Source organism: Callospermophilus lateralis, chromosome 5 (genome assembly GCF_048772815.1).
Source record: "Callospermophilus lateralis isolate mCalLat2 chromosome 5, mCalLat2.hap1, whole genome shotgun sequence".
Taxonomy (NCBI): Eukaryota; Metazoa; Chordata; class Mammalia; order Rodentia; family Sciuridae; genus Callospermophilus; species Callospermophilus lateralis.
Window position 1 is genome coordinate 24,065,497 of NC_135309.1, and position 26,988 is coordinate 24,092,484.

The following is a 26,988-nucleotide window of genomic DNA, read 5'->3' on the forward strand; positions in this document are numbered from 1 at the left end:
AAACTAAGAGATCTAATTAGGATGACACTGCAAAGCATGCTAAAATAAGTTTCAGATCCTTTCTTCATTTTCTTCACCCCCTCCCAATCAGAATTGAAGGAACTATCAATCAGAATCAGTGGAGCTACTGGCAGAAGAGATGCATTCATTGTTTACAGATGCAAGTCACCAGTGCATTTATTTATTTATTTCATCACTGTTATTAATGGACAGACTGGCCATTAACCAAGCACTTCTTAAGTGCTTTATTTATAGCTCCTGTTTATATTTATAATAAGATCTCAGACTTTGTATTTTAGTTATTTTTATGTGTATTCCTCCAACCAAACTGAAAGCTAATTGTGCACAGGGCTCCTCCATGGGATACACCATGACCTCACAGATTGTCAGTATCTGGTTCCTATCAGTGGTGAAAAGGTAGCTTAAGGGCTCTCCATCCCTACACAGTCTTGAAAGGAAAACAAAGCATTAACTAATAATTGCCTTTTATATTTTTTCTTAAATATTTCTGGTGATGCCTGTAAGGTCATTTGAAGGACAAGTAAGTGATCCAAGTTTGAGGAAAAAAAATTCAGAGAACCAATTTCCCCAGAGTTTTCATCTAACATGTAGTCTTGGGTGGACAAATCCATGTTATAATTCACCATCTCAGGGTACACATTATTATTCCTAACCATTTACTCACTTGTGGCCTGTAAAATGTCATCAGCTCAAAGAAAAAATAAATTCCATCTTCCCTATAATGTCAGTAAGAAGAGTGTCTACATCTACTCCATTATCTTTTCTTATTGGAAGCTGGCATTTTTGTGAAGATTGTGAAAAGAATATGATTTTTTGAGATCTAAAGAGCCATTATTTGACATCATATTTATTTTATAAACAACCTTCATTCCCTAACAGATTGGAGAAAGAATAGAAGGGCTTTCAGTATTTTGAAACCTTCTTTCTAAACTAAATGAAAACTAAGAAGCTTATTTATTGGCACAAAACTTTTGGATAAGGGAAGGAAAGGACAGCAACATCAGAATCAAGTCGTAATCATTTAAATATGAAAGGAAAACAAGACAACAACAGAAAGCCCCACTCTCCTATATTAGATTGAAAGAGTCTAGACAATAAGGGCTTATGTGCTAAGCATGTCAATTTCTTTTCCTCTAATTCAACAGTCTAGAAGAATTGCAATTCAAATATCTTTGCACAACATCTATCCCTGAGGGAAGCTTGTAAATTAGATGTGACAATATTTCTGATATATTACAATATAAAATTAAGGAAAATGGAAGAAAAATAATGGGATATAATTTTGCAAATTGCTATTAAGGGCTTGTGTAGAGCTGACTTCTAATCTTTGCTTCTGCCAATGTTAGTTACTAAAAGATAACTACCTTGCTTATCTTTACTTGGCTTCAGTTTCTTGACATGTCCAATTCATGAGATAGTAGTTAGCTATCCTGCCATGCTTTAAGGCTAAAAACAAATAATAGATATAGAAAAAAATAAAAATCCTAAGTCCTACACAAATGAACAATGTGAATTTGGAAAAGGCAGCTGTATATGTTCTCTCTAGCTTGAGAAATCAAATGTCCAGTTAGTGAATAAAATTTTCTTGAGCACTGATTTCTTCCACAGCTCTCATGTGCCTTCTAAGTTTTTAAAATCCAATCTTTTCTACAAACACAATTCTTTAAGAAGAAATGATGTATCATAATATTACGGACAGGTGGCTGGGGGTATTTTAATAACTGCTTCAAAGGGTACTGAAATAGAAATAAGGAGAAAGAGAAATAAGGAGATAGGTCTACAGTGCTGGGTCACTTCACCTTTCTGAGCCATTTTTCATGCTTGAATTCTAAAGTGACTGACCAGATGATGACCACAGTCTTTTTTTCCTCTAGATCTCTGTAAGTTTATAATTATTTCCCTGGAGATCATGTATGAAGCTTTATAAATGGTAGCCCTTGAGGTGCCTGTGGTGAGTGCTGACCACCACTGTCACTTCATGATCAAAGACAGTTGCAGTCCTCATTGTTTTGACATTGCAAGGTCATCCTTAAATCAACTCATTCAGAGGAGCCTCTGTAGCTCAGAAAAAGGGCCCCACAATTCTTCTTAGCCATTTTATTCTGAAGATAAATAAATGATCGTCATTCAAGAGAAACAACTTATTGCCAAACAAATCGTGATTTCCTTTAAACAAATTTCCTTTGGTGAATACAGAGAGCTTCCAGTCATCATTATGTGTTTTAAAAACCTTTTATGTCATTGCATTCTCATTGTTTTCTTTACACCAGTATCTTTCTTATGACTAATGGCCAGTCATTTTTTTTTTATTTTTATGTGTAAGTTATATCTCATGCACTTGAATCACTGTTGTCATTTTTGTATGAACTCCCCTTAAAACTTTGCTTAGGAAATGTCATGTGATGAGATGTTAGGAGAAGGGGTCTTGCCTAGAATCTAGGTCCAAACTTTCTTCCCCAATACTTCAAGCAGAAAAGACCTCCTTCTCCATTTCTTCACCACTTAACTCTTGTACTAGCTCTGCCATGACCACAAATAGTAACATCTGCTATTTTCTGCCTGGTTTTTACACAGCAGACCCTGTTCCTCGTGGTTGACATGCATTTTCTCATTTCAAATTCACAGCAGTTCATAAAGCATATACCAACTATGAGTAAAGATGAATAAAGATACGAGAATATTTGCCAAAAGGAACAATTCATTAGTGCTCAAGCCCACAATATAGCCCTTGTTACATAATTCCGGAATTCACCTCCCTAACTGTGCTTCTCCGTATCACATGTCTGTGTTGCCTCTTACTCTTGTGCTTTGTAATTGAAAAGCACACTCTGTGGCCAGACAGCTCAGATCCAAACCGCAGATCCTCCTCCTCCCAGCTGTGTGATCTTGGAAAACTAATTAAACCCTGCTGTGCCTCAAATTCCCATCTACAAAACCAGGATAACAATACTGCAAAACCCCTAGGATTTCATGAGGATCAAAGATGAGAATACTGGCTATAATGTTAGCTACTTATATCTCTCAACCAGGAGCTTCTTGAGGGTAAGGGCTGTGTGTCTTTCATCTCTCCTATCCAGGATCAATCTCAAGTTGGAAGCAATAAAACACACACACACACACACACACACACAACCCTGATTGAAGGAATAAGAGGATAAATGAATGAGTAATAGAGAACTATATTGGATTTGAAAGCCCTGATAATTTATCCTTTCTATGTGCGTATAATGATTTTGCTTCACCAGGTGAATAAGTATCCTTCAAAGTGAGACACTAATGAATTTTCTTTCCCTAATTTGATGGCAGACTCCAAGAAAGGAATTGCATCTCTAATGTGTTTGCACTGAAATAAATAAATATATATAGTGTTAGAATTCCCATCATGTCCCCTTTGGTGTCCACAAAAATGACTAGAGATATTTTGACCTGGGATTGTGTGCTTACGTGTTCAAATGTGTGCTGGTGGCAGGTGAGCTGGACACCCTCTAACCTTGTCAGAGGTGATCTGAACTGATCATCCCTCAAGGAGAACTCCAAGGAAGACAAAGATGTCCCTTATCTACCCATTCTCATTGGGAGGCTAGCTCTTATCATCATTTTCTAGTCTTCTGGTAAAAAAAAAAAAAAGGGAAGGAGTATTTCACTCAATGCCAGTTATCTTGGTGTTTTCAGGGCTACGTGAAGAGATGTGACATAGAGCACTAAAGACCTTACACCGCCATCTTTGTTTCTTTCCCTTTAAATCTACTAGGGTGGATTATTGATGAGCTGAATTCAATGTCCTAATTGGAGTTGAACACATGCATCAAACTGAGCTTCTATCCTTGAGAATTTTCTCGTTATTCTCCCTCTTCCCCAATACTCCTAAGGGAATAACAGGGGAAAGTTCCTGTTTCATACAGGCAAACTAGCTGTCCCATCACAGAGTGACCACTTCTGATAGACCCAATTTTCTTTCTTTCTTTTCTTTTCTTTTTTTTTTCTTTTTTTTTTTTTTTTTTTTGAGTAACCGGAATGCAGTTCGTTTGAATTCTTAGGAAATGAACTTGGGATGGATTAGGATGTGGCTCAATGGTAGAGAGCTTGCCTAGCATGCACAAGGCCTTCGGTTCAATCCCCAGCATTGAAAAAAAAATTAAAAAAAGAATAAAGAAAGAAATAATTATGAGGGAGCTTTTGGAATCTGTCAAGCGAAGCCAACTAATTCTGCACACGTGGTAACTGGGGCCTAAAGTGGGTTACAGTGACACGCTGAAGGTTGCTAGGGCTAGAAGCAGAGTGAAGACCTTGCTCCTCTGAGCCATTGTCCAGGCTTGCACACTGTTGCATACATACTTTTAAATTTGAAAGCTTTTCCTGACATACTCCAACTTCCATTTTAATAATAAAGGTGGCCTTTTTGTACCACAAAATGTCTGCATCTATTATTTGAAATGCCCTTGGCTTAGAACTGTGATTATTTGTCTCTCACCAGATGTAGACTAGCAAAATGAAAAGTCAACTTCTGAAGCAATCCTTCCTTAAATATTCTAGTCTATCTTCATTTATCTATTTTTTTATTAATTCAAAATATTTATTCAGTGCCTCCTATGTCTCAGCTATTACAGAAAATAATAGAGGTACAGAGGACAGACATTGTCTCTGCCCTCACAGAAATGTTAATCACAGTGCTTACCATCCATTTGGATAATTATGGTGTATGTGTTCATGTGCTCTTAGACTTTGGATTCCATGAGAGCCAGACCTGTGCCTTGTCTGTCATTGACTCTCTAGCGCCTGTCATAACATCCAGATTATAAGAGTGTTAGATGTTTAAGAAGTAAACACTGACTTTTTTTAGTATCTTTTTCAATACAGAATGTTTTGAAAGAGAAAAATCTTCAGCACTTTCCATGTTTGGGATATGTTCAGGATGAGAGTTACAGCTACTACATGCCATTTTGATCACCTATCATGTAATATTCTGTAGTATTTTATACTATCTCATCTTTAATGCAAAGCTATGATTTTCCTATTCCTTCAATGAGAATACAGTTTCTGATTGGATAGATGACTTGTCAAAAGTAACAAGACTTCTAAACAATAGGACCAGGACTTGAGTCTCCATCTTACAGCTCAACCCAGGACTTTCTACCATTCCATTTCTAATAAAAGCCAAGCTGAGGAACATTCTTGCCCATATATTTTTCAACAAGCAGCATAAATATGTAAGATTCTAAGGTAGCTATGGAAGCTTTTAAAGAAACAAAAGACAGATCCAATTAAGCAGAACTCACCAACAAACACAGTAAGATATATCAACCTATTATTTGAAGGTGTTGGAATTATGAGAGTCCCAAGATAAAGTCTGAAATCTAACAAAAACTTTTTTTTCTGATAAAAATTGTATTAAAAAAAATTGTACAAAATAATCTTTCTTTAGTAATCTCAAATCAAAATGAATATACAAATGTAAATTATACAAGACATTCATAAAAATAATTGTTGGTTCATATTAAATATTTCAGTAATTACACATTTTAAAATATTGAGCTTTGTGGGTGTAAGTTTTCTTAATTTTAAAATTCCATCTTTTACTTAGAGCTATTCTGGCTTGAAGATCATATTTTCAGATAGTAAAAAATAGTTATTCACATAATTAACCCTTAGTGTTTGAAATGCTTTAAGAACTCAGATATGGCTTTCTAATAGTATCTAAGCTAGTTCCAAGAACATCATTAGTGAATCACTTACAACACTCCAAAGGAGGGTACCCCACCTACTTTCAGTTCCAACATGGAGGATCTGTACCGTGACTACAGCTCCATTGACTTTAGCTGTGGAAGATCTTTGGCTAAATCCACAAATAGATTTATAGAATGAATTGTTTTATTTATTTATTCATTTATCAGTACTGAGGATTAAACTCCAGGGCACTCAAACACTGAGCCACATCCCCAGCCTTATTTTGTATTTCATTTAAAGACAGGGTCTTACTGAGTTGCTTAGTGCCTTACTATTGCTGAGACTGGCTTAGAACTTGCTACCCCTCCCTCCTGCCTCAGTCTCCCAAGCCGCTGGGATTACAGGCATGTGCCACCACACCCCGCTCAAATTGGCTTTTTGATGTCCCATGTGTAACAATCATTGTCAAAACTTCACTGAGAATCATTTATTCATAGCAAGAAATGGAGCCTGGATGATATTAATAGCCAATATTTATGGAAAGTTTTTTTCCTATGGCAAGTAATCTTCAAGGGTTTAATTTCTTCTTCCAAAAACATGGAGGCTAACTACAACCAAGGAATTAACCCAGACATTCATCTCTAAGAGTTCACGTATTTACCTGCTATGCTACACTGATCACCCAGAACCAGCTCCTTATTTTGCAAACACAGCAAGAAGCCAACTGTCATCCAATGACAGGTCTTACATCACAGGTCTACAGAGTTTAATATCAGCTCAGCTCACCCGGAGTTTTGTGTGATCTTCTGGAGGACTCATTGAGTTCTCACATCCCCACAGTATATTTTTCCACCCCTTCCTCATACCTGGAGTAAGCAAATGGTGCTTACCTGTGCTGGACTGGACAATTCCAGAGTCTACTGTTTGTCCAAGAAGATCATACTGGTTTAAGCGTGACCCATCTTCTGCTACAACCACGGAGCGTGCTGGCTCTCTGGTCCACTCATACACAACTTCTGCTCTAGTATAAGCATCTGAAAGAAAGGATGTAAAATTATCCACGCATTTACCCCTTTGATTTTCTTGTTAGTTAATGTTTCACCAGCTTCATATCTCCTCTCACAGCTTCAGAGGAAAGGCTAGCACAGAAAAAAAAACCCACATTTCTTAGTTTGGGAACACCAAAACACATTTTTCTGATTCTTTCAGTCATTCGGTCACTCTTCCAGCAAATTCTTGTTAAGAATCTACAAAGAGCAAAGTACCGTGCTGGGGACAGTAATGAACGTAATGAGCAAGGTTGCCAATCTTAGGGGATGTGCACTTTAACGGTGGGGACAAAAGCAGATGAGCAAATAAACATAAAATTCCAACCATGTTAAGTGCAATAAAACCATACACAAGGGCTAGTGCTGCAGCTCAGTGACAGAGCACTTGCCTAGCATGTGTGAGGTACTGGGTTCGATCCTTAGCACAACATAATGATAAATAAAATAAAGGCATTGTGTCCATCTACAACTACAAAAATAAAAATTAAAACAAAATACACAACTGGATAAAGGGATGGAGAGTGATGTGGGGGGGAGGGGACTATTTTAAGGCAGGTAAAGGACTCAGAGAGTCTCTGAGGAGGTGGCGTTTATATTAGTATCTGATAGAAATGGAAAAATGACTTAAGTGAGGTCATGGGGAGGAGGTCACCCAATGTCACCCAATGCACGCCAATGATATTGTTCTTCTATTGAAGGTAAAAGCTTGACAAATATGACTACAATGAAGGGCATGAGAGATAAAATAAGATCAGAGTCAGTAGCTTGGTTTCATATTATGCTAAGCTAGGGAAAGTTTATGATAAATATGAAAAGTAACATTATAAATTTTGCTACACAGCTATTTGCAAAGGAAGTTTGATATTACTCCCTTTTATCAATTATGCTTCTTATGGATATTTACCATCATTTTGAAGAGGATGCAAATGATGATAATGAGTTACATTATAGAGCTTTCCTTCCTAATCCCTTTCATACGCCATGTCACTTTTAACCTAGCCATCTCCTAGGCAAGTGGCTTGGTCATAAATCTTTAATCCACTGCAGGTTGGAGGAAGAGAGTGCATAGGTTAAGAGAAAAAGAGAAGAAGAAATTCCACAGCTCTTCTGGAAAAATGAACACAACTTCCGCAGAACACAACTTCCTATAGGCTGACATGAGAGTATATAGTCCCCGCTGTTCAGATGCAGGGTGATGTTAAACATTTAAGGAAAATCCCATTAGAGACAGTCGGCTGTGTCCAGGGAATTTGCTGGGAGAGCACGGTAGCAAAAGTTGGCCTTAATGTATAAACTGGACTCATTGGCCAAGGGCCATCTTCTCCATTAGACACAGTGGGCACAGTTCCCAGGCCCTGAAATAGTTTCAAAAGGCCATAAAATGTTTTAATATTTTTTAGATTAAAGATAATAAAATAAATATAACCTCACCTGGCTTACATTCATCTTTAACTAACATAGTTGTAAAATATAATTTTATATTCACCTGTATACTAGTATAATCGTAAAATAAAATTTTAATTTTGTTTTGGAGGAATGGTCCCCAAAGGCAAAGATGCTTAGGGCATACACACACACACACACACGCACACATGCACATACACCAAAAAAAAAAAAAAAAAAAAAAAAAATCGTGATGCAGCCCTTCTTGCCCCAACCCTCCCTGGGTGACCAGGCCTGTGACTTACACCCAAACATGGGTGTTCCCAGCCTCAAACATTATGCAATGTAAAATTATGGATGACTTTTGAAAATGAAGTTGCTTCAGGATGATGCACACCTTGAGCCTTACTGTATGAAAGAAAGCTTCTTAAAATGACCATGTTCCTCTGAGTCGACTGACTCAGAAAATGGAATCAATGTCCCCTGGTTTCCCATGAGTGTCCTGTCATCATTTCTGGATCAATTTGCAATCACGTATCTCTTAAAACAATTTTTTTTTCTAGAAGTTTAAAGGAAATTAATTTAGCTGTTCATGAGAAAGATTAGAGTGACAGATGAATATTTTGGAATCTGTCCTTATTTACTTTCATACTTTTTAATTGGGACTGTGATTGTCCTCACTAATATACATTGGTGTTGTAGACAGTAGGAAGAATGTATGTCTATCATGTTTTAAATCTCTTAGAAGAGGGCAGGGCACACTAGTTTGAGATGGAACATATTTCACACAATTCGTAGGAAGCTACATTTAGTAAGATATGTTTCTGTCATCTTGTTCTCTTACCTAAAAAGCCATTCTCAGATGATGGCGGCTTGGAATGATTGAATACTCGACTCAGAAAGACCCTGAAGGCCGTATAATTTCATCACACTATGTAGATGGTAAATCGAGGCACAGAACATTAAATGACTTTTGTAAGCATATATCGTATTTATTGAGAAAACTGAACTAACAACTTAGGATGTGATTCATTCTACTCCACTGCTGTTTTAAAGAATTTTTTAGGCAAAAGCTGTATATATATATTTCATAAGCCAAGAAAGGATAGTTGGTGATCATGCAGTTCTAGATCTAAAGTCACTTCGCAAAAAACTAAACCCCTTGCTACTATATGACACTCCTATTAGCAATAGAGGTTTGTCATGTGTTGTCACTTGGATGCTGGCATAGTTGTGGAGAGAAAACTGTCACCCATTGGCTTTTCATTTCTTCTCCTTATTATTATTATTGTTACTGGGGATTAAACCCAGCGGTGCTTTATTACTGAGCCACCTCTCCAGCCCTCCACCACATTCTTTTCCTTTATTTATTTATTTATTTATTTATTGAGACAGTGTCTCACTAAGTTACTTAGGGTCTTGCTAAATTGCTGAGGCTGTTCTGGAAATTGTAATCCTCCTGCTTCATCCTCCAAAGTTGCTGGGATTACAGGGGTGCACCACTGTGACTGATTTTCCTTTCATATAATTTTTAACAACTCTTTTCCTGCAATTTATTAGAAACCACATTGGGGGTAAAAATATGCATCTGCTACCAACATGCCATCAATCTAAAGATGCAGATAACTCATTATTCACATCTCCCCACAGAAATCTCCCAAACTAAAGAGTAAACTCTCATGATGAAAGACAATATTTAAGATACAGAAGACAAACATACATAAGGCCTAAGAACAGATGATAGGTCCCATTTGTTTCCTCAAATTCCAGTATCTGAAAAGATGAAAGCTTACTTGATTTGAAACTTCAGCATTAAGAAAAAAAGGATTAAAAAAGGATTTTCAACTATTTGATCAAAACTTTTAGGCTATGCTATCAAATAAATCATACAACCCCCTAAAAGTTTTATTTTTTTCTTTTTTAAAGGCAGGAAGATTTTGGTTGGGATTATGAAAGAACTTCATGGGGCTCAACACCAGGAACATAGACTTAGTATCAGAAAAGCAACTGATAAATGATTTCATGTTTATGATCTCTGTGTTTCCATTAGCACGAAGCAGTTGAGCTGTATAATGCCCAAAGTTATGCACTTTGGAGAATTCATTTAAATTTCTGTGCATTCTCCTCTCCTTGTTGGTAAGGCCCTGAGATTGACAGTCAGTTAAGAAAAATTCATTTATGAAGGTCTTCTTACTAGATCTAGTACCTGCTTGGATCTTAGTGTCAGAATTCAAAACCTGAATGTCTTCTTTTAGAATCAAAGAATTATTTTGTATCTTCCTCATAAGACAGTTAAGCTGTAACCCATGCACTGTCTGTGGGTTAACTGGCCTTACAAAGAGGTCTTCATCCCCAACCAGCCAGAAGCATTGTTCAGCAACTGACAATTGGAATCTTATGGAGAGCAGGAAGAAAAACATCTGGTTTTCCAAGTGTAATTCTTATTAACATAAGGACAAAGTTATTCTAGAAGTGTCATAAACATTCATTGTCTAGAACTCAACTAAATCTCTGGAAACTTGTCTTGCTTAACCTCTTCTCTGACATTTGAGTGAGACATTCACGCCAAATATTGGGTCAAAGAATTTTTTTCACTTACCTTTTCCTCCTTTTCTTCACCTTTGAAATGTACTAATGAGCCCCAGGAAGAAATGATCAGACAAGGAACAGACCTCCTCCTGCCTATCATGCCAAGGCCAGGCAATAAAAACTAGTCATGGTGGGCTGTCCCACTGAGCAAGACAGCCTGAGCCTCTTTCAACATCCATCTCTGTTTCAGTTTAGTTCTCCACAGATCTTACACCCTCTTTTCTGAAGTTCAAACATTGAAGGAGCATTTGAAGTCTGGTTAGTGTAATACTAACACTAGCTTCATTTTATTAACCTCTGCACTAGGAAATGCTGAGTAATATATATAACCTCATGAAGTTTCCAGCCTGATAGAAGAAAAAGTTGGCTCCGATCTACATATTGTGGGGTCGGGCTCCAAATTCCTTAATAGGACACCCATAGCACAAGAGTTAATAACTAGAATCAACAAATGGGACTTACTCGAACTAAAAAGTTTTTTCTCAGCAAGAGAAACAATAAGAGAGGTAAATAGGGAGCCTACATCCTGGGAACAAATCTTTACCCCTCACACTTCAGACAGAGCCCTAATATCCAGAGTATACAAAGAACTCAAAAAATTAAACAATAAGATAACAAATAACCCAATCAACAAATGGGCCAAAGACCTGAACAGACACTTCTCAGAGGAGGACATACAATCAATCAACAAGTACATGAAAAAATGCTCACCATCTCTAGCAGTCAGAGAAATGCAAATCAAAACCACCCTAAGATACCATCTCACTCCAGTAAGATTGGCAGCCATTATGAAGTCAAACAACAACAAGTGTTGGAAAGGATGTGGGGAAAAGGGTACACTCGTACATTGCCGGTGGGATTGCAAATTGGTGCAGCCAATTTGGAAAGCAGTATGGAGATTCCTGGGAAAGCTGGGAATGGAACCACCATTTGACCCAGCTAATGCCCTTCTCGGACTATTCCCAGAAGACCTTAAAAAAGCGTACTACAGGGATACTGCCACCTCAATGTTCATAGCAGCACAATTCACAATAGCTAGACTGTGGAACAAACCCAGATGCCCTTCAATAGATGAATGGATAAAAAAAATGTGGCATTTATACACAAGGGAGTATTATGCAGCACTAAAAAATGACAAAATCATGGAATTTGCAGGGAAATGGATGGCATTAGAGCAGATTATGCTAAGTGAAGCTAGCCAATCCCTAAAAAACAAATGCCAAATGTCTTCTTTGATATAATGAGAGCAACTAAGAACAGAGCAGGGAGGAAGAGCAGGAGGAAAAGATTAACATTAAACAGGGACATGAGGTGGGAGGTAAAGGGAGAGAAAAGGGAAATTGCATGGAAATGGAAGGAGACCCTCATTGTTATACAAAATTACATATAAGAGGTTGTGAGGGGAAAGGAAAAAAAAAACAAGTGATAGAATTAAATTACAACAGATGGGGTAGAGAGAGAAGATGGGAGGGGAGGGGAGTGGGGATAGTAGAGGATAGGAAAGGTAGCAGAATACAATAGTTACTATTATGGTATTATGTAAAAATGTGGATGTGTAACAGATGTGATTCTGCAATCTGTATTTGGGGTAAAAATGGGAGTTCATAACTCAATTGAATCGAATGTATGAAATATGATGTGTCAAGAATTTTGTAATGTTTTAATAACCAATAAAAAAAAACATAAAAAAGTATTAACCAATAAATAAAACAAATAATTCATGCTGTGATAAATAAACTTGTGTTGGGATCAAGAATACTGATGGGGCTGTGTTTAAATTCCTATAAAGTCGTCAGGGAAGGCTTGAGGAAATGACATTTATATGGAGATGTGGGAAGATAGAAGAAGCCAGCCATGATAACATCAAGGGAAGAGTAACCAAGGGAGACAGATGAGCATGTGCAAAGGCACTGAGGTGGAGTCTAATATGTTTTTCTTTAATATCAGTTTTTCTATGTGATACACTATTTTCTACTCATTATCCATTTCCTTCTTTCTAAAATACTTCCAATATTTTTCAGGAAAATTATTTGCCCAAACAACAAAAAAAAATTCTTTCCAATCTCCTTTGCAAATAGCACTGGCAATCTGACACGCATTTGATTATTGAGATGTAAGTAGATGCCTGTTACGATTTCAGGAAAAGCTTTTACATTTTTCATGCAAAACTGAGTTCTTTTTTAGCTTTCCCTTATTTTTGAAAGCAGAGTTTCAGCAGCCATCTTTAGACGAATATCTGGGGACACTGTAACACATCAGCTTTGTTCACATGCTGAAATAACCACTAATCAACCAATAATGATTTGCCTCCATAATCATACATGAATACAAAAATGCTTTTTTCCTTCACCTATCCTTACTGCTGAAAAAAATCCTGACTAATGTAAAAAAAAATTTGCAATTAATTGCCCCAGTAAGGATACTTCTAAAGGTAAATAGGGGCATAGTTAGTAAATCAGTATTTTCTATGATATATTAGGGGTATATCAGTACAGCCTCAGGAAAACTACCATCGGTAATCTTCCTAAGTATAAATAATTTGTTGTAGATTAGTAAGTTTATAGATGCACAGACATTTAATATGCTTCCTGGCATACAGGTAACCCATAATATATATTGCTAAATATGGAACTGGCAGTCAGGATAACACGTACTAGTCCATGATGTAAAATTTACGTTAAATTGAGGAAAGTGTGGGGAAAAAAGAACTCATCACCAATGGCCTGATTAGCTGACAATTGTTGAGGTAGATCATCCTTAATTTTCTGCATAGAAGGAGCTTCAGAAATAGAAAACATTGTCCCTCTGTGACCAGTGCTATGAGAGCCCCTTTGTGTGCTGGGTTCCTACACTACTGCTATTTTTCTTCATGAATCATATCTTCACCAAAGTAATCGCTCAGATGCCTGTCTAGTGAGAACACAGAGCTGGTTCAGCGTCCCAGGAGTGGACTCAGTCCTTGCACGCAACACCTCCGCAGGAAATCAATTCAGGTGCTTGTGCGAGTCCAAAGCAAAAGGGCAGAGAGAACCCCAGAGCACCCTAGTCTCCAGGCCACTGTTCTCTTGGCTCCTCTCAGATGCACCTCACTGTCTTCAAACAGCAGAGACCCAGAAAGTCATCATGAAGGAGATATATCTAGAGGCCCATCAAAAGTATGAGCATATTCATGAATTCTATGCAATGTCCCGACCAATCCAGAAAGATTCAAGAACTATGAGAATAAATTATTGTTTTCTAGAAATCTCCATAAAGGCAGTCTTCATTCGTAAGGAAAAACTTGCATATTGTTTTTTGCTGCCTAGTAGTATTTTCCACTTGTAATTATTCTTAAGACCAGACACTGCCAGTAATGATACACCATGAATGATCTCTGCTTATTAAGAGGAATATGTTATCCATGAGGTACAAGCCTCATGCCCCCTTCTTTTCTCAAGAATACCTTTCAACCCAAATAGAATTTTTCAACTAAATACCTTAATCTATACTGTATAGTCTATTGGACAGAGAGTTGCCCTGAAATAGTATTAGAAAGTTATCTACCAGCCCACCTGACTACAGCAAAACTTTGGAGAATTAAAATAGATAAAAGCAAATAAATACTTGCATTATGAGGTGAGAGGTATCCTAATTAGCCGGAATGATTATTACACAATGTGTATGTGCACTGAGACATCACAGTAAGCCCCCTAAATATATATATATATATATACATATATATATATATATATATATATATATATATATATGTATATATATATAATTAGTATGTGTAAATTAAAAATAAAATGAAACTTGAAAAAACACAAAAACAGGGATTACTACTTATAGGAAATCTCTGTAGCAGGTTGCTTTTTTCTTCTCTCTTTTTTTTTTTTTTTTTTTTTGTGGTGCTGGGGATTGAACCCAGGGCCTTGTGCACACTAGGCAAGCACTCTACCAGCTCAGCTATATCCCCAGCCCAGCATATTGCTTTTTGAAGCTTCTTGATGCCTATGTGTCTCCCTAACAGATATTACTAATTAGAAGTCTCTTAATAAACTCTCTTAAGAGTAAAGAAAATGTTGACATCCAATTCAAGTCTTTATACATGTACTTTGTATAATGATGACCATCACATTCCACCATCCTTGTTATTCCCAGTTTAACATACTTTATGTACAAACAGAAATACAAAAAGCATGGTATTTATGTGTATTAAGAATCGTAATGCAAAAAAAAAAATAACATTACCTTAGATTAGGTACAGGGAAGTGAAAGGAGGGGAAGGCAGGGGATAAGAAAAATAGTAGAATGAAACAGACATTATTACTGTATGTATGTGTGTGACTGTATGACCAATGTGATTCTACAATATGCACACTCAGAAAAATGAGAAATGATATCCCATCTATGTATGATACATCAAAGTATATAAGTGCATTCTACTGTCATGTATAACTAATTAAAACAGATAAACAAATAAAAAAGCAAAAAAAGAAAAGAGTAAAGAAACTGAGAAGTAAATTTACTCACAGCTTCCAAATTTTAGCGGGCAGGCGTGGGCATCCATGGGAAAGTCCTCCAAATGCATCGGGCACTCGGCTCTCACCGTCAGCCTTATTAATTAAGGGAAAGAACAGGACACAAACAAAAGCTCTGTAGGTTAAACTCTCGCCAACAATCTGAGTGAGATGCTATTAACAGTAGCAGAGATGTGAATAAAACAGGAGAGACAGGCATAAACTATAGAGCATGCTAATTTGTTCATAATCTAACATCTAAAAATAATCATTTACAACAATGACAGAATTCTATTCATTTTGTATTTGCTTTGAGAAAATAGGCAATGTTTGGTTTTATGCAATGGGCAAGCATTGCCCAAGTTCTCCTGATAAATATCATCCACTAATCCACCTGGCTAGAGCAAAATTTTGGAGAATTAAAGTAAATATAAGCATATATATATATATATTGAGGTATGCTATTTACCATCATTTGATGATTACATAATGAGTATGTGTATTGAAACATCACAATGAACCCCCTAAAATATGTAACTATTGTGTGTCAACAAAAAATAAAATAAAACTTAAAAAATACATTCATAAATACTAATTCATCCTGTGCTGGGAAGTAGACATCAAGATCAAGGAAGAAAAGTAAAATCCTCCTGTCCTAAATGAAGCTCTGTCTCCTTCCCTAAGTATCATCAAATGCATCAACCAAAGCAGGAATAGGGGAAGGAGGATGTGTCTTCAGGTTTTGTGAGGCTGAGATTAAAGTTTTCTTGAGAATTTCTACATGACATCATTATATTCCAACTGTTTAGTTTTATTTTCAAACCTATGGCCTAGTTGGAGCCAGGTCTCAGCTGTGCTTCTCTGTAATCTCTGGGATGTTCTGGGGAACTGATTTCTAGTCATGTTTAAAAAAATAAAAAAAAGGATGTCAAGGAAAGAAATTCACTGAAATACATTTTCTCTCCATTTGTAGAATAATGAAGGAATTTATATTCATTTTCTTTATATGATTTTGGCACGTTTTTATAACCCATATTATTAAGTCACTAAAAAATGTGGTGGGATGTCTTTATAGCCAGTGAAATTATTAAGTGAGTATAACACTGATTACAGCAAATATGAAATGTATAGGTTAATGACTAAATTGCATTCTTAAATCAAACTGCTCAAGCAGTAACTTGTTAGCAAAGGTGGTGAGAAATTTAGGAGATGGTAGTAACATGCTGGTTATTGATGAAGAACTTAACATTCATCAGAAAACCAATATCATAAACTAGTCAGTACGTGCAAATCCTTGCCCAGAAAATCATCTGCTGGGAGGAATGAACACTGGAATTAGGTTCCAAAGCAAATGTATGTTTTGTTTGCTCGTTCGTTTGTTTTATTGTCACTTGTCTTTGTCACCAAGGGACAACATATCAAATTTCACATATATTTAGCTTTTGGTGTTTTTTGTTTTGTTTTGTTTTTTGTTTGTTTTGTTTTTCATTCTGAAGTTGTATTACACTTTAATAGTTGGGTCCAATATCTAACTGGTTTTTGAAGCAGTTTTTCTTTTCCATTTGGATGTGTGTATTTGAAAAGATAGGTATCCTGGAAGCAGTTTTCTCCAAGGGCAAAATATCACTCTATTCCCATGCTGAATACTACCCGCTAAATTGAGAATTTTGCCTCTATTACTTTTTTATACCAAAAGAATAACTAGATGTTGGTCAGGTAGGTCTATGAAAACATCATTCTAGCAAGTCATCTGGAAATGAAATATGGCTGCTTCCAAGAATGAGACCCGGACAATTCAAAATTTTCCATAAATAGGGAATATTCTTAAACACCTCATGTTTTTATTTGAAATATTTCTTTAAGATGTTTCTTTAAAATAATGAAAACTTCTTTTGATTTGTGCTTCCTTCATTCAACCTTAAACATAGAGCACATTCTAGATGCTGAATTTTGTAATCATCTTGAAAAGGGAGAAATATTTATATACCAGAAAAAAATATATATATATACTATATAATATATATTATATATGTATAGTCTTCAGCTTAAACAAAATTAAGAATATCTATCAATACCACTTGAAAATGCATGTACTATTTCAAGTATGTATTTTCATATAAATTTATATTTTCCTTTAAGAATTCTTATTTTTTGTTCTTCTGAGTAGAAAGATTTTTCCAATCTACACCATTAGATCACTTTTAGAAATTTAATTTAGACCTTGCTGAACAGTTGAACTTCACGAAGTTTTAGTGAGGAAAGGAAGTCAGTTCCTCATATAGAATTAGAGAAGATCAGAGGGATACATTGTTCTGTATTGTATTATCTAATACATACTACAAACATTTTTTCTCATTTTATATAATCATTTTTAACATATTCATGCTTCCCCAATATTCCAGTAGACTAAGATTTCAGAGAAGAGTAATTTTCAAGGTTGAAAAACTGGAAAATCAGCGTCCCACTGTGGCACCTCAGCTTGAGGGTCGCCTGCAGTTGGAAGGGAAGCGCAGAAAGTTCAAGGCTAAAGTGCCACTGGGCTCACCTCATGGTGTACAGTAAGGTGCCGTCCTCTGTGATCCGCAGTAGTTTGTTGGGCATTGTCATGTTATGGGCCACAGACTTCTTTCCGTTGTGAAAAAAGGTATCTGGAGTCCAGATCTTACTTGCCATTAGGTTGTTTAACCGGAGAACTGTCATGGGTCCTTTAAACTTTAATCTCTCGTCCTTCCAGCTTTGACGGAAAAACACATCTATTGTATATTCCTAGGTAATTTCGAAAAATGGCAGAGTTTACTGTGCTGTGATTTGCAATGCAAATATCTGACAAACAATGCATAATTCTTCTAACTTTAGAAGACAAATGTGAGCTAGATGATGTTTTAGTAAACTGTGGTAGTATGTACATGTTAGTGTCAGGTGAATCACTGGTTGGTGTAAAATATTTTTTTAAATACCTATAATATATGATAGATTTCTTTGTGATAGGAAAATTTTCCAATTCTCTCCTGAGATACACAAAAGGAAGTGAACTCTGCCGCACTATGCCAACCACTGAAAGAAATAAAACATAAGACTGTTAAAACACAATCTAATGCTAGAGAATATCATGTGTAGGAAAATATTTAAATTAAAAATTTGCAGCCACATAGACAAAGTATAGTCTTTTGGAAAATCTCCCATGGTCTCTTAAAATGTCACACCCAAACCTGTCAATCACAGGTCTAATTTAGGTGTAAAGATCCCATCTTCTGTTTGGCTAGGTAAACATTTTATTTTCACAGATAATATATTAGAGACTTCCAATTCTCTGTATATAGGCTTTCAGTTTTTCTATTGTCCTACACAATGAAGAAGATTATGAAAAATAAGGAATCCATTTCCACTTCCCAAAAAAGGGGAAAAAGAATACAGAGTATGTGCAGGCTTGTAAGTGTATGTTTGTGATAGTATGTGTGTCTAAGTCACATGAAAAATGTGTGAGACTTATCATCATTCACAGCCAGGGAATCTATTTATTTGAATAAACACAGCATTTCTTAGGGCCATACCCAGAGACAAACATCTGCTAATCTGAAAACAAGCAATTTGACTTACCAGCTCCTAAAATTGAAAAGGGTAATATTCATCTTCCTTGCAGGTCTTGCTACACTGGCACTAAATTTGGAACTCAATGGTTGGAAATAAAGATCACCACATTCTCCATTAATCTTCCCATGCTCAAAACCGGAAGAAGGACTAACTTGAAAACACCATGCTACATTTTCCTAATCCTCTAAGCCCTGACGCATCTGCAAGCAGCTGTTTTGCAAATCTTACACATATCATCTTTAGGATGTACAAGATAAATAATGTGTGTCTTTAGGCATTTTGTGTACAAATTTAACCACCTGTCTCTTTCCCAGGATTTAAGCAAGACTGGGCAAAACCTGAATGGAAGTTCCTCCTTCTGGCACGTTTTTGATATTGCTGAGTCCTTGCTGATCAAGAAACCCACAATTATTGGTGGATAGTTTGTAATGCAACAAAAGCAATGCTAATTGTTGACTGACACACAAAAAAAGACCCATAACATGATGCTGTTCTGTTGATGTGGGCAAGACAAGTTACCTTGTTTGCTGCTAAGGTTTTTCTGTATCTCGAAGTGTCAGGTGAATGTCATTGTGATACGAGATAGGATTTACTCTAAACACTGGTTAAGCATTGCTAAATTCAGCAGAGGGAAAATGATTTAGGCTCAGTACTGTCAGAGAAACTCATGGAAGAGTAGGATGGGCATACAATGGTAATTTTCCATGGAGAAAAATGGGGAAGAGACTGAATTATACCAGGAAGTGATACAGGGAAGCAGTGTTGTCCTGGAAATAAGGAGACTGAATCTCTAGTCTGAGTCCAGCAGGTTCTTCTTTCTGGACAGCAGACAAGCATATGAAATAGTAATATAATAGATAAGGATATTTATTTTATCACAACCTGCTACATAAGCGCCATCTATCTGATTGAACTTCTTAAGGCTTGTCAATAACAGAGGGAATGACCACTTGTAAATGAAAGTTCCAGGAATGTCTAAGCTGAACACATTACCATGAACTTTAACATTTGGTTCACTTGTTTGCTGGGTCGAATGAGATTTTTAATAAATTAAATACTAAGTATTAAATAAACTTAAAATGAATTTCTAAGCAAATTTACTCAAGGTATATCCCAAATGCAATGACCGCCCCCCTCAAAAAGAAAAGAAAAGAAAATTATATCAAAATTTGCCCAAGGCCTAATGTTTTTATGTTTATCATGTTTACAGCCAGCTTTGCTTGATTACCTGTGCTAGTGGCAGACATTTCATTTCACATAGGCTGTCTTCAAAAACTATACTAGTCACAAATGCACACAACGCAACACTAACTGCCTAAGGTTGATTTCCATTTTCCACTGTATTACAAGTAGAATCGAAAACTGAAATCAAAGCAGTTGATGGTGATCAGCTCCGGCCTAATCAAGAGTGTAAATATTTAGCCTCCCATTTTCTAAGAACTACCCTTGCATGATTACCATGGCAGCAGTAGGTGGCTCCTAGTAGCTATTTATATAGCAAAACCTTGTTCCAATCGCCAGAATTCATTAGCTCAAGATTGGGTATCTTGACCAAGACGGACAAACCCCCCTACTCAGAACTTGGAATAAGAAGGGGGAGTGGTAAAGATTTATAAAATTAGATATTATAAATATAAATTTTAAACCTGCTGGCTAACCTATCTCCAGGAATTTTGTACCCCACGTCCCCATGTTCTAACCTAGGAAAGTAGGAAAATTTAAGTTGTCAATTGTAAGAAGTGAGTCACTACATGTGAATAGAATTTCTAGAATACAGGAAGCTCATGGTATACATTAGAAATTATTATTTGTCTCATTATTTTATCAACACAAAATTTTATTAGATTTCTATGTAGCTTGGAATTTTATATATATATATATATATATATATATATATATATATATATATATATATATATATATATATATATTTTATAGATCAGGGATCCTAAAGAAAATGAGAAGGTAGGTGATGATCATGATCATGCCAAAATAGAGCAGCATGCAAATGAAGGAACTCGTGGAAAAGAGTCTGAACACATAGCAAAGTCTACTGGATTTTTTTTTTTTCAAGTTTTTGGGTTCCAGCACACACAAGTGAAAACTCTGAGTTACTCCATTCAGTAAAGTAGGTCTCTGGTGAACATGAGCCTTATTCTGAAGATCTGGGACAAAACATCCGCTATGTTCCTAAATAAATATTGTATTGAAGTGTTATCGCTTGTACCCTTTATTACCATCTGTGTGTGCTTTGAGTTAATACATTTTAAGCACTACGAAAAACAAGGCTCCATGATTGTGCTGCCTGGATATTTCTGTCACAACCTAGTGTCCTGGGAATGTGTTGCTTGATGGCCAATTAATGGTTTTTAAAATAAAGTTAAGGAGTTGTCCTAATTTTGTTTTCTATTCCAGATGAAGTCAGATGCCTTGGGAACCACGACTCCCGTAGGGGTAGATAGGCTGGAATCTAGTTGCTACAGTTAGCTAATGGGTCACTTTCCTTCTCTAGAAAATGTGAATATGATTAATTTTTAGATAAAATGTTTGCAATGAGAATTAGATTAAACATGATTTGTAAAGCTTTTGCATAGTGCCTAATGTATTGTGAGCATTCTATGATTGTAAATGCTGTTGTGGTTACTGTTATTCATTAGGTATTTCATTAGTTTTCATTTTAAGTCCTACAAAGCTTTCCCTGTTTTGAAAAATAGCTTTGTCATTCTGCCTTCTAATTTTGATTGCCTCTAAATCATACTGTTTTTTTTTATGCACTATTCTTTCATAACATGGTTTAAAAAACTGATCTCCTAAAGCAAAGTGATCAGGTACAATTTCCACTAGTCACTTAGTCAATCAGTGGCAAACCTATGGCCAATTTTTTCCTTTGAAAGCAGAAATTAAATGTAGTCTGATTCACAAGTTTTAAGCAGTAGGCAGGAACCTGGCTTTGAAAGTGTTATTCCTATTTGATGTTTGACCAAAGGTTGTATATAAAATGTTCAAAATAACCATAAGGCTGATGTTGTATCAAAAATCCTATTGTATGCATTTATTCTAAGATGAAAAAAAAATCTCATTTGAGAGATTCCTTAGATGTGTAAGCAATTTGCCCAAGGACATGCTACTGCTGGTGGTGAGATTTGAATTCTGCCAGTCTGAATCCTAGAACTGGCCCTACCAGCCTCCAAGATTGATTGCCTCATAGGAAGAAAATTGTTAACAGGTGAGGAGGTATGACAAAATCATTTGTGGATTATGTGGAAGACAGCTAGAAAAGGTTTGAGTATGACCTGAATAATTCTGTAACTTTTATCCTGACTCACTCTGAGCTACTTTGAAATCAAAAGACTTTTACACTAAACACCAACCAAGAGGCATTTAAAAAAAATAATTCCTGTTACTATGTCTTTGAAATATTCATAATGGTGTATCTTCCTGTCCTCTATGATGCTTTCCTTATATAGAAGCTTGGCTGTTGTGAATTCAGAATATTATATAACATCTGCAATGCTCTACTGACTTAGCACCTCTGATCAGATGGGCTAGGAATTCACGTTAATTTATTTGAATGGAGAAGAAAAAGGACAGGTAAATATTCATTTGATTTGCACTTTTGGTAATAATTTGGTGAATCTTTTTTGCAATGAAGCCTAACAGTAAACACTAGTGTATTTTATTTTAACTATTTCTCTGCCTAGTTGTGGTCAAATATTCACTCAACTTTTATATGCATTTCCTCTTTAGAGCCAAAATTAATTCAGAAATCACAACAGCAATGGTTATTCTGTAAACATAACTAGCTACCTGAAAAGCACAGTATCCTAGAATCTACATGGCACCTCAGTGAAAGAGAACTTGCACATGACTCCCAGAACACAAATCCAGACAAAGTAGTCATCCCAGGGATGGAGGAAAAGGAAGACAAATGTGGTTAAGAACCATGTAAATAGCACTGATCTGGGAAGAAAATGGTTATATAGAATATATACATATACAAATACACACAATATTAGATATCATATACACAGAGACAAAAAGAAATATTCAAGCTTTTCAACTTGCTCCATAAGTACTTATTCAATTCATTTTTTCAAAACTTAAATTTAAAATATACCGAAGATGCTGTGTCACTTACCATATCGTGGTCTGAAACGGGTCCGAAACTGGTGACGAAGATGTCAGTCTTCACTTCAGTTACACGCTCTGATGAAGCAGGAAATTGGGCCAGTGAGTGTCTATCAACAGCTCTTATTAGATCTCACCACCACATACTCACACCCAAATGGGAAATTTATTGGCTTTGATTAGCTATTTCTAAAATTGGTCCACTGTGTAGTCCTGATAATTTACTGCTTACACATGAAATTTCACAGTTAATATTTTCAATGGAGAATAGAGTCTAAATATGCCACATTGGGAAGCAGACTTTATGGAGAACTCAGCTGCTTCCTAATGAATTCTTCAGGAATGGACAAAGGTGCCTAAATGATACTAAACCACTTCTTATTCCATTAGCATAGGAGTATGCCATAAGTTTAAATATTTTTACCCAGCTAGACAGATCCTGCAGGTATGTAGGCTACTCTTGGGAAGTATATACTATGTTATGGCAAGCTTTATTAACTCTTTAAGATCTCAAGAGAATGTTTTATAAATGATTGCTTTCTTGCACTAAATCTTAACCAAATTATCTGAATTCCTCCCTGGGAAAAATATGACAACCTATGTAAATATTTTCAATTTTGAGGATAAGTAGAACATATTATGGCATAGAAAAAATTATTTAAATCATTCTATTTCATGTTCAATGTAATTTTATTATATGGGCCTCTGATGGCATATATATCAACCAATAAAACATATTTATTGTAGTTCTCTGACAAACTCAACACAAACACTTCCAAAGAAATACAGTCACTTATCAAGAAATTGAAAAAAAAATGTTGCTTGCATAAAAAGAAACAATTTGTTGAGGGGTGAGAATTAGAAATATGACTCTGTAATTTTCACCTTAGCTCTGAGAAATAACAGTCTACTGTCTTAAGCAGCTCATTTGTCAGTATCTTTGTATCTCTGGCATAGAACATTAAAAACATTATCCTTTAAGTGCAAAAATAAATTCCCTTGAAAATTAAAAGATAGCCTGTCTGCTTCAACTCACTTGTGAAAAGTTAAGACTTTTAGCATAAATTCCTTGCAAAGAGGTCATGTCATATGCTACACATTATGCATATCTCAATTGATCAAACTTATTTGGAGTTGGAGATAATCCCTTTAATAACGAATCTAATGTTTTGTTGTTGTTGTTGTTGTTGTTTTCTGCAAAAACTTTCACTGACTCCAAAATGTTTAAATAAGCCTCTTGACACAGAAATTATCTGGGATTTACCCTTTAAACAATTCAAAGACATAGCTTGTGACAAAGAAAGTAGAGTTGTCTATTTAGAACTCACTTCCAACCTTAACATCAACATGCCGCAGTAACTGAGCATGAATTGAGAGGCACAGTTGTCACAGTGAGTCTCAGTTCTCTCACCCTCTGTCCTCAGTAAGGTCCTTGCTCTGGTGCCCTCAAGCATTTCCCCAATAGATACCTCTTTCTCAGTATGGATGCCTCTTTCAATATTACACTCTCGCTCTCCACATTTTTTTTTTTTTTACTAGACTAACACATTTACCTAGTTAAAACATCTTTATTTCTTAAGACTTCATCAAGAGCTCACATTGTATTAGAATATCAGAAATACTTTTCAATTAAAAAAAATAAGAAAATCTATGCCACCTACTCATAAAAGCTAGAATATATCATATTAAATAAACTCATTTTTTCCCTTTTATCTTTCAGCATTTTCATTTGTAGATCAAGCAAAAGAGCCATCACTAGAATTTTCTTTGATATAATAAGATACACATTTATGGGTATGAAAAAGAACAAAAACATGACAAGAAATAATGATGTGGGCATATTTTTATGCTAAATTATTTTGTACCAAATCTGCCCCTTATTGGAAATAAGTTTTTTTCTCATTATTCATAGATCAACTTCCTGAAATTAAATACTTCTGAAAGAGAGCAAGGGGATAATGAATATCAAAATTATCCCCTGACCTTGATATGATCAAATGTTCCTGTTTTACTATTTTTATAATTAGTTGACTCAACCTCACTTTGCTTCCAAGGCTTAGTTTTTGTTTTTTCCTGATTATGAAATGTAAGATTAATAGTAAATATCCTATGAAACTTAGTAACATGGGTGTAATCAAAATTTGTCCATTCTTTTCATTTTATTTTTTTATTTGAGATGCATGCTCATTTAAAAAAAATACCTATTGATCCCATCTTCAAACTTATACATGCGTGGTTGCCTGAGGCATCTCTCTTGGAAAACTTCATCATTCTATTTCTTGAGTGTGGGAAAGCACAGTTCTACATTATAAAGAAATACCTTGGGATAGCTAGTTTTAAAAAATTGGCCCACCAGGTGTTTCAGAGCAACTATTTTGTATTATTTTGCATGAAAAAGTGCCCTAAAGAAGTGAAGTGTCCATTTAACAAATGTATGGGTCATTTTCCCTCTATTGTTTTTAGATTGTTAGTAGATGACCACGCTACAAAAGCAGCAAATTAAAAGCCTATTTATAAAGATTATTGAACCAAACAGGACATGGAACATGGTTAAGTTTAGAAACATTTATTGCCATGCATAATTGTTACTATGCCATACAGAGATTAGGCATAAATGGAAAGCAATTTACATAAATGACAATAACTTCACTTTTAATTCTTTTTTTTCATCTTTTATCTATTCTTGGCCCTAAACTTATTTACCATACTCTGCCTTCAGATACTTCATCTTATTTCATACCAGCCACTTGCATCTGAGACATTCCAAAATACACCTTTACAATACTCCAAGGCAAAGACTCTGACCCAGAGCCCCTATATCACAAGTCTCTGAAATGACCTTGTCACCAAGGACTTTAATCACAGATGCATTCTTATTCTGTATGTTTTTCTCTTTCTTTTCCAAACATTAAGAAACAGTCCATGTCAGAGAACTTAAGGATGTCTGTGAGGGACTGCAGTGACCAGTCAAAGACTAAATGGGAGGGGTGAGGGAGAGCAGAAGAGAGGTAAAAACAGAGTGAAACAAGGCTCTGCATGCCTCCCTGTTCCTGCAGGGCCAGGATAACTATAGGAAGAGAGCAACCACTTTCCTCGTTCTCCCTTCTAATGTACTTCCCTTGTTACATACCCAAACAATTTTCTTTGATTTTTTTGATCAGCTGTTACAGTGAATGCCCACTGGAACAAGTTTCCATAAGAGGAAAACTCTGCTTATTGCCTATTTCCTGTGGAGGATTCAACATTAACATCTTAATGTTTCTAAGAAATTATGTTTTAAGAAAATATAGTCAGTTTTGTTTTATCTGTTTCCCCAAGTTACTAGGGAATGCTAGTCTAAAATGTTACCAAAGCTTTAAATTGGAGGACAATATGGTTTTGGTAAAAATACATCATGGTTTTGGTAAAAAACAAAACAAACAAAAAAGTCATAGTGTAAGTTTAGAAAACAAAGAAAGATGTGGGGGGAAAAAATCCCTGGATAAATAAGTAAATAATAAATAAATAAATTCACTTTTTATTCAAATCTATACTTCATGATTTTCCTCAAACCACATTCTCTCTCAGATCAATAGAATTTCATTGACAAGGGATAGGTTCCAGCCAAAGTAAATCTTTCCCTGTAATGCACCAGGAATTCCCTGAGTGCTTTGTGAGGTCAGCCTGCTTTAAGACAGGAGGTTTACAATCCCAAGTGCAAATGTTCAAGAGAGTATTATGAATGAATTTCAGCAAAATTGTAAATAGCAGCGGCATGGGTAGCTTCCCTTCTTGGTAAAGAAATGGTGGTTTCAAATTAAGACCTTGTTAGGCCCAGGACCAGTTCTAACAGGAGAATATTCTCATACTATATGCTATAGTTGAGATGTACAGAAATTTTTGAGGAATCTTCCTTTTCTCGAGGGCTGGGAAAATTTACTGCTCTCCAAGAGCTACCTTCAAGAAGATTCCCACAGAATATCTATTATCTAACACCTATCATTATCTCCATCTCTTAACGAACATTCGAATCTAAATCATGTTTTCTTAATACCAAGAATTGTTTGACTTAGCACCAGACT

General features: G+C 35.8%; 1 protein-coding gene across 1 annotated transcript in view; it reads right to left on the bottom strand.

Moving 5' to 3' along the window:
- Positions 1 to 26,988, bottom strand: part of Gabra1 (gamma-aminobutyric acid type A receptor subunit alpha1) — a 50,204-nt gene that overhangs the window by 10,393 nt on the left and 12,823 nt on the right. The window contains exons 3-6 of the mRNA XM_076855700.2: positions 22,938 to 23,005; positions 17,754 to 17,974; positions 15,222 to 15,304; positions 6,576 to 6,719 (exon numbers count right to left, since the gene is read on the bottom strand). Coding sequence (XP_076711815.1) covers positions 6,576 to 6,719; positions 15,222 to 15,304; positions 17,754 to 17,974; positions 22,938 to 23,005 — 516 coding nt within the window. The remainder of the gene's footprint in view (positions 1 to 6,575; positions 6,720 to 15,221; positions 15,305 to 17,753; positions 17,975 to 22,937; positions 23,006 to 26,988) is intronic.